This window comes from Fukomys damarensis, unplaced genomic scaffold, assembly GCF_012274545.1.
Source record: "Fukomys damarensis isolate Sample0158 unplaced genomic scaffold, DMR_v1.0_HiC HiC_scaffold_23, whole genome shotgun sequence".
Taxonomy (NCBI): domain Eukaryota; kingdom Metazoa; phylum Chordata; class Mammalia; order Rodentia; family Bathyergidae; genus Fukomys; species Fukomys damarensis.
In genome coordinates, this window is record NW_022900935.1 from 7,063,616 (window position 1) to 7,072,528 (window position 8,913).

The window sequence follows — 8,913 nt, forward strand, 5'->3', positions numbered from 1 at the left end:
TTGGCCATCCTAGCTGCCACTCAGAGGCAGCAGGGTAGGTGGTGCCCCATCACGTGCCCGGAATCACCTGACCCGAGGCTGCGGGGGGGGCGGGGGAGGAGTCACGAGGAGGGCGGCCCCGCCGCGCCTTTCGCCGCGGTCCGGCCATGGCCCAGCTCTCGAGCACCTCCTTCCTTCCCGCAAGCTCCTCGCTCGCCCAAGGTTCCCTGTCTCTTTCCTGTTCCCGAGAGCACTGCAAGAGATGCTGAGGAAAGAGCTGATTGTCCAGCTCCTACAGTGGTGCTCGCCCAACCAATATTTATTGCTGCATGCGATGTCCGGGTACCTAATAAGGTGCACAAAACTGGAACCAACTCAAGACCCTGCCTGCCCTCAAATTGCTTGGATTAGAGATCCGACCTCTGCGTAAGTAGCCTTGGTGCGAGATGTTATATGGGAAAACTATGGGCACAGATGAAATGCTTGGGAATTTGTAGGCAGAGAAAATCTGTACGGAGGTGGCGTCTGAGGCTGGGGCGTGCAAAGATGTGGAGGAGCCAGCCGAGGGCAAAGGCAGCCATGGTCAGTGTAACAGCTTGTTCTGGCAGGTAGCTAGACCCAGACAGGAAAGCTAACGCAGCCAAGCTAGAGCATTTTATCTTCTTTTAGCAAATCTCTGATAGTGAATACTTCGCCACTTCAAACGCACTTGCATTCAATGTCCCTTCCTTCCCACCTAGGCAAAGTCTAATCCTCCAGTAATTCCATCCTCCCATAAAACACTGCATTTTATGATCTCCTTCAGATTAGAGACTAGAAGAGTGAACAGTGTGAAAACAAACCAAAGCAAATGCTTGTTACCAAGTATGTTTGAGAAAGCTAAAGGAATTGTCACCCTTCAGTCTCTAGAATTGGGAGTGTGACAAGAGGACCGTCTTACAACAGTCTTCTATGTTTAAAAAAAAGGTAAGATGGTAATGGTCCTGGTCTTTTAAGGAGGCTGCTTGATTATGAAGAGAAAGTACACCTATGTAGGCCTGGGACTTTGCCCGGGAAACCAGAAGTTAAAGGCAGGACACACCCTTAGAGGTCAGCTGTTCCAACCCTTACATCTGATTGGTATACTTGCAGAATGTACTTAATACTTGGGGTGGGGGGGTGAGCCAGGGTCTCCCTATGTAGTTCAAGCTGGCTTTGAACTCACTATGGTACTCCAGGCTAGCTTCAAACTTGTGGCAATCCACCTACCTCAGCTTCTCAAGGGCTTGTTAGAGATGTGCGCCACCACACGCAGAATGCATTTAAGTATAGTCTTCACTGGGTCTTCATGGGGGACTGATTCCAGAACCTAGACTGGAAAATACTCAAGTCCTGTAAGTGAAATGGCCCACTAAACTCGCATCCTCCTGCTCTATACTCTGTATCTCTACACTGTTTATATACCTAATACAATAAGATGCTATATAAATAACTACTGTTATTATATAGGGAGTAAGATGCAAAAGGCTGTGTATGTTCAATACACAATTTTCCCAATATCTTTGATCCATAATTGGTTGAGTCCCCAGCTTTGAAACCATGGAAAGAGTCAACTACAGTTGAGGAAAAAAGGAAAATTTACCATCTTAAAAGGCAGAAAACCCCACTGGCAGTTTTGTTTAAAAACTTTCTTATTCAAGCCAACAGTCACAAATGCAAAATAAGTTATCTTAATCTTTTTTTGTAAGTCCTTCAAATATTAAAAATTGCAGTTTTCACTATCCACCAGGAAAGTCTTCTCTGTTCCACACTAAACATCTTCATTTCCTTCAATTATTTCTTCTATAATGCTGGTCAGGAGAACTTTGTCATAACAGAAATTTTCTGTATCTGTTCTCTTCAATATGGTAGCCAAGAATATAGACTAGAAATGTTGCTAGTGTGACTGAGGAATTGAATTTTCTACTTAATGTCCACATGTAGCTAGTAGCCTCCACATGGGACAATACAGACTTAATATTGCAAATCCCCTTTCCTTACTCGTCATTCTTCCATTAACTGCATTTAGACTTGTCAAAATCTTTCAAATGTTTGGCACCCACAGAGCAATACTAACCAATACCAACCTCCAGGATAAACTATTTAGAACCTAGACAATATTTCTTCTAATACTCTACAGAATGGGATGTTTTTAATGTATCTTGGAGCACAAGTGGTTCACACTGATAAATCACTGGAACTAGTACTGTCAGTAGTCCTACTGCCTAACCTTTTAATAAACTGCATTTTTAACATAAATATAAATCTTGATATTTCAACTGGTTAGGCCCAGCAGTTTGTGTATTCCAAGTTGATAATCATTTTAAAACTTGTTCCAATATAGACTACCCACTAGCCGTTCTGATTTTGTGGCACTTAGAGATTTGGCATTACTATTATCTGTCCTGTTTGTAGTCCTTCACATTTTTGCCAGGCTAATTTACTTCAGTTATATTTCATTTGACCCTTACAACAACCTTGTGAGGTAGGTAAGATGTGAAATCTATATTTTAAACATAAGGCAGCAGAAGTGCAGTAGAAATTTAACTGATGAGATCCATTTTCTAATCCATTGAGCATCTTGTTGTGTAGTTTTCACTCAAATCCTTGGTAAAAATGTTGAAGGGCTCCTCCAGAAGCCAGGCTGACCATGAATATCACTAGCTAGTACAGCAGCTAAAGCAGCAGGTCAGTTCCCCCTAAAGTGTGATTAGCTAACGTATATGTTGCCTTGCTGTCCAAAAGGACAGTACAATAGTCACTGACTTACTGACATAAATATTAACACTAGTCTAATGAGAAAGAAGCAAATGAGGGTTGGCTTCCAGGGGAAAAAAAAAATGTTTTCTCTTGGCTGTACCCATAAAGGAACTGCCATTTCAACTGCTTAAAGAAGCTAGGCCCTCCCTCTCTTCCAAAACCTTCACGGGGTCAACTTTTGTTATTCTTGTGGTTCTTAGCTTATTGTAAGCCATCTTGTAATTATTTATACGCATCTCATAACCTATTTCAAATCATTCATCCTTATCACACACAGTACTTAGCCCACTACTATCCATGTAGGAGGCAGTCAAATTGGTAAAAGAGAAATAAAATTTATCCAAGTGAATATTCCAGTACTATTTGGCATGCCTACAAAAACAAACTTATGACTAGAAGAGACCGATGATTGCCACATTCCTGAATCATGATTGATTAAAATGCCCTTATAATTGGCTTAGTCACAGTTTTCAGCAGGTGTCAGTCCCTTCGCTGGTTACACCAGCTTTCACTGGATGTAGTTGGTTAAATTTGCAGTGCTGGGGATTGAACCCAGGGCTTTGTGTATGCTCAACCCTTTATGCTCAGAATAAAGACAGGTCCCCTAACGCTAGGGACAGAATACATGAAATAGGAACACTTCTTTAAAATGTCAACTACCAGTGAGGGAAATAAGTGATCAATAAAATATCTGACAGTCTTCCAAAAGAAAGGAAAAAGGACTAAAAAACAAGAATATAGTGCTTTACCATTTACAAATCTTTCATGTACATTCTCATTTGACCCTCACAACAACCCTGTGAGGTAGGCAGCACAGATGCTCTTCTCGTTTAACAGATGAGGAAAGTCGATCTTAGAGCAGTTAACTGACGTGCCCGAAATTCTACAGTTAGTAAATAATTTGTATTAGTATCAGTCTTTGGCCTAAAAATTCAGCACCCAGCCTCCCCTCATATATGCCCCACCTACTTCACAGGGATAATGAAGATAAAATGAATTCAAGGCTAGAAAATTACTTTGAGGGGAAAAAAGCACTATGATTATACCCATGAACTATAACTGTGCATGATAAATGCTCATCCCCTGCTCATCCCCTTCTCATCCCAACTTGTGCATGAACCCAGAACGTTATATTACCTCTGTCTGTACTAACTAAGCAACTAGGTAAGGCAGGGTAACAGTGTGATCCTGTTTAAAGTTATATAAATTACAATCAGAGTATCTGCATTATTAAACAAAATGAACAACACACAAAGGCTAATGGGCAACTAGGACCCACTAAAGTACATAGCAAAGCAAGGCAACATTATCATATAGGGCCTGATTGCATAGAAGAAAAAGTGGTGTCAGAGTTCAAACTGGCACACACATAGTTATCTAAGGCAAAGTGGTGGCAAAGAAGAGTTACTTGTTCCGCATTATATAAACAAGCAGAAAATTCATGGGAACCCGTGCAAAAGCATCGTGTGTCACACAGACTTTTCCAGTTGCCTACAGAAACTATAAACACTCATCTTCTTTGTAATGCATGATTGTACCTGTGCTCATATCCTGAACTAAACCAAGGAACAGTTCCATGCTAAACCTCCTTGGGTAAAATACAGCCAGTACTATTACTTCTAATCAGACTAAGAAATAGAACATCTGTTAATGAATTAGATGGCTATTTAGGTTTCCTTCAGGGTTTACTTTGGATTCTCCTGCTTTAAGACCCAAAGAAAGTTATATTGAGTTTTTATTGGTGATTCTAAGTATATGTGTTTATAACATTTAAAGTGTGATAGTTGAATTTAACATATTAAAAGTTTTATAGCATCTGTTCAGAAAGGATTATATACTATACAAACTATTCCAGTCATACAAAACCATTTTTCAGTGTCTTTTCAACTGAGAAGAATCCTATTCAGCACGCTTCTCCTCCTGAGGTGGTTCATACTGAGCAAGCTATGGGGCAAAGACAGAGGAGTTTAGGTGAATTTTATTCTAAATTGGGTAAAATCTTAATAAAACAATGAGATTATATTCAAAGTTATTGAATCAGTAATCAGTTTAATTATTGAATCAGTAATCAGTTTCTGTACCTGTGCTGCTTAAACCATTCAATGATTTAAGATTTAATACAATCAAACCTAATGAAAGCCTTTTCAGATAACCTTTTATATTATTGGGAAACTCTAATTTCAGGTGGTGGCTCAATTGTTCAAATGCTTGATAGGCAATAATATTTATCTTCCCAAAGATGTTGTAGCTTATGGTAAGGAACTTTCTCTCTACCAAAGGTTTACTGTAAAAAGTAGAGGAAAGGGGTTATATACCATGTTGTATACCATATATGGGCAGTCAATGAAAACTAATGTCTTTGACTTAAAAGGTGCCAAAGAGTTAACAAGCACTTGCACATTGTGGAATCTTAGATGATGTAGGATATTTCTTTTAGACTAAGTTGTGAATCCTTACAAGAACAGTAGGCTAGGATTTGGGTTCTTCCAATTACCTGTCAGACTTGAAAAACTTATTAAATTCACTGTGCTTTAGTTTCCTCACCTAGAAGATGGCCTGTGTACCTGTTTCACATTTCCCACAGAGTTGTTGAGAAGATAAAACACATTATGAGAAAATACCTACAGTAACAAATGCATTATGTGATTCAACTTCCAAGACTTAAGAGTTGACAATTTGAAGTTTATGATAATTCTCATGGGTGTTTAATAAAGAAAAACTTTGGCACTAGATAAAACGGAGTGTAATTCTTTAACTGTTAACCCAGGGCCACCACATAAAACAGTATAGATTTTGCACTACACAGCAGCAGGAGGTGCCGTGTACAAAGGAATGGCCCCACACTGACCTAAACTGATTAAGAATTTTGGAACCACCCATTTGCTTACAAGCAGCATTAACCGATCTTTCCATCTTTTTGTTGATGCAGGTTCCCAAAAACCTCTTCTTAACCACACTTTGTCCTGTTTACAGATTTATGATTTTTTTTTAGACAGGGTCTAACTTTGCCTTGCACTTGACTCAGATTGACATTCACCCTCTTTCTTCCTCAGCTGTCCATTTTAGTGAGGTTTTCATCAATTAATCAGTAGAGGTGAAAATATTTTTAAAATGAATTCCTTTAAAAATTTTACCTTTGCTTTCAGTTTTTTATTTTCTTCTATAGTGGCTTCATATTTCTCTTTCATTTCTGCCAATTCTAGGCGAAGCACCTCAATTTCTGGATTTTCTGGGGTAGCAGCTCCTAAGTGATGCTTTAAAAAACTATAATCAATGTTAAGAATTCAGTTCTTAGTTCTTAGAGATAAATGAAGCTAACAAAGCAGCCCAGAGTAGCATTAATATTCCTGACCAGAATTCACCCATCCATCAATATTAAAATAACCTTTTCAATAAGCAAAACTATTTTGAAGGTTACTACCTATGTGAAAAAATAAGAATTTAAAAAATAAGGCCTTTTTCTAATTCCAAAGATGAAAAGGATACTCCAAAGCACTATTAGGTTTCTCTGGTTCTTCATATAAAGCTACCAACACTGCAAATCAAAAAGCAGAAAAAGCAACAATTAGAAATCTTAAATTTGAATTGCTGAAATTATATTTCATAATTCAGTAAATATTAAGCATCTACTATATGCCACACATATTGCTATAACCATCCAGGTAGTAGTGAACAAGACAGACAAGGTCACTGCTCTCAATGAATTTATAGCCCATTTACAAAGGATAAGCAAGCAGCTAGACAAAGAGCATGAAGCAGCAATATAGGACAGTAGGTTACTGGAGCACACTGGGTGAATACTCAGCCTAGGGCATCAGAAAAGGTTTCCTAAAGGGAGGAGAGATTGGAGACTAGTGATGAGTGTTTTGGGTAAAATAGATGGCCCAGGGCACAAAAGAACAAGCTGAGGCACCGACATTTCAATATAGCGCCATGAAACTGTGGATAATGTGGCCAGAAAGGTGGTTAGGGCCAGACTGGAGGGTCACACAAACGTGGCTAGACTTTGATCCCAAGGACAACAGACATGAGTAAACGGTTTAAGCAGAGTAGTGATGGGACCACTCTTGCCTGCTGTGTGGAAGACTGAAGTAAGACAAGGGTAATGGCAGGAAGACTATTACAGGCTGATATGATGATCCAGTTAAAAAAAGGTAGTGACCTGCACTCAAGTGATATGGGTACAGAAAAAAAAGATGAAAAATTTTAGGAGAGAAATTAGTAAGGCTATGGTAATTACTGGGAGAAGGTTCTAATTCAAAATGTTTAAGAATGAAGTCTCACATACAATGTTCTAAATAACCACCAACCACTTTACAAGTAAGCAACATGCTAAAATCCACATTAAAATTGTGTGTGTGATTTCATATCTCTTAGCTCATGTGCGCATTCCGGCTTCTCTTCTGTGGAACAAATTACTCCTGGAATGTACTGTTCTGATAAATCTCTCTAAACCAATGGTTAACCATTCTGTGCACAGCAATTTGAAAAACCTGATAATGCAAAAAATATAATTACACATAAAAAATGTGTACATGTAGGTCCAAAAGAAGTCCTAAACTAATTTACACGTAATCTTTGTTTTAATTTTAATCATTTAAAATAATACAGGCAGTATTAAAGAATCAGATGGGCAACTACTTTTTTAACAACTTACATTGAAATATATTCACAGCATTGTTTTTTGAACAGTTGGTATTTTATACCATCTTCACTCTCATCCTTGCCTCTCTCTTTTCAAGGTGTTAAAGATGCTTATGCCTCTGTTGATTACATTTTTTAAAATTATATGCTCAAGCCTGCTTCTTCATTTCCTCTGATCGCTACTGAATCCTAATTTTATAAGATATGGATATTAATGTTTTTACCCTTTCTCCTCCTCTCCCACCCCATTCCTTTCAGCTTCTAAATGTCTTGTCATGCTTACAAGGTTGGTAATTGCAGAACATAAATGTAAATGTTCAGTTTCCTGTGCTTTTCTATAGATGAATATCCTTCTTTTAATCAGATGAAGAGAACTCCATACCCAGTCACCTTCCCCTTTTTTGCCAGGGTTTTTAAAAGTTGATACAGTGCTCAAAATAGCTAAAATGCCCTTCTCCCAAATGATTTATCATCTTTAACTTTAGCCATCTTCTTCCAGTGTTTTAATGTTATAACTGGTTTCAAATCCTCTTGGAAATAACATAAAAATACAGATTTGTTAAGGTGCCTAAGTTTGAGGCTAAAAATCAAATTTCAAAACATATCAATGCTATGTTGTCTGGTGTTGTAACAGAGGCTGGAAATCTAAGGAGGTTAGGGGTTAAGATTCCTGTAGATGAGTGCAAAGGATAAGAAGCCTCCAGGGGTTTCTGATCTCTCCTGAAGGGATTTTTTTTTTTTTTAGACAAAGTCTCACTGTGTAGTTCAGGTTGGCCTTGCACTCACTATGTAGCCCATGTCTCAAATTGCAGCGATCTGCCTGCCTCAGCCTCCCAAGTGCTGGAATTATAGGCATGTGCCACCAGGTCTGGCACTGTGCAGGAATTCTGGTATGGCCACAAGGCTATGTGTCTTGCCTGCAGTCACTTATCTCTTACAACTGTCACTAGCCTGCCTGTAACCATTCCAGCTTTCACTCCATCCGGCCACTCTGGTCTTATACAGACTCAGTATCCCTTATCCAAAATATTTATGACAAGAAATATTTTAGATTTTTCTAGACTTTTTAATATTTACACACACACACATACAGGGAATGACAGTTCATTTATGCTTCATATACACCTTATACGCAGTATTTCTAGTGCACCTCCATTTTGACTATGACATGTCATGCACAGTTAGGTGTGGAGTTTTCCACCTTTGGCATCAGGTCTGTGCTCAGAGACTTCAAATTTTAGAGCACAGTGGGTTTCAGATTTTCAGATTAGGGATGCTTAACCTGTATTTCCTGGAACAAGACTCCATACAGTATTACATTCAGGTATGTACTCTGAAGAAAACCCCTCCCAACACTACATAAGATACCATACACTATTCCCTAATCTTGCTAGGTTTTAGTCATTAATGTGTACCACTAGCTGACACTAGTTAGTTCTTTATTATCCCTCTCCCTGACTAGGATACAAACTCATGACTATTACAGAGCTTTTTTTTTTTTTTTTTTTTTGA

General features: G+C 38.7%; 2 protein-coding genes across 2 annotated transcripts in view; both read right to left on the reverse strand.

The window, feature by feature from the left end:
- Rragc (Ras related GTP binding C) overlaps positions 1-2,005 on the reverse strand; it is an 18,253-nt gene extending 16,248 nt beyond the window's left edge. Inside the window, exons 1-2 of the mRNA XM_010626067.2 lie at positions 1,999-2,005; positions 106-217 (exon numbers count right to left, since the gene is read on the reverse strand). Of these exons, the coding sequence (XP_010624369.1) occupies positions 106-217; positions 1,999-2,005 (119 nt within the window). The remainder of the gene's footprint in view (positions 1-105; positions 218-1,998) is intronic.
- A 2,270-nt stretch (positions 2,006-4,275) lies between these two features.
- Positions 4,276-8,913, reverse strand: part of Mycbp (MYC binding protein) — a 6,844-nt gene continuing 2,206 nt past the window's right edge. Inside the window, exons 3-6 of the mRNA XM_010625856.1 lie at positions 7,626-7,633; positions 6,244-6,292; positions 5,892-6,021; positions 4,276-4,701 (exon numbers count right to left, since the gene is read on the reverse strand). Coding sequence (XP_010624158.1) covers positions 4,657-4,701; positions 5,892-6,021; positions 6,244-6,292; positions 7,626-7,633 — 232 coding nt within the window. The 3' untranslated portion in view covers positions 4,276-4,656. The remainder of the gene's footprint in view (positions 4,702-5,891; positions 6,022-6,243; positions 6,293-7,625; positions 7,634-8,913) is intronic.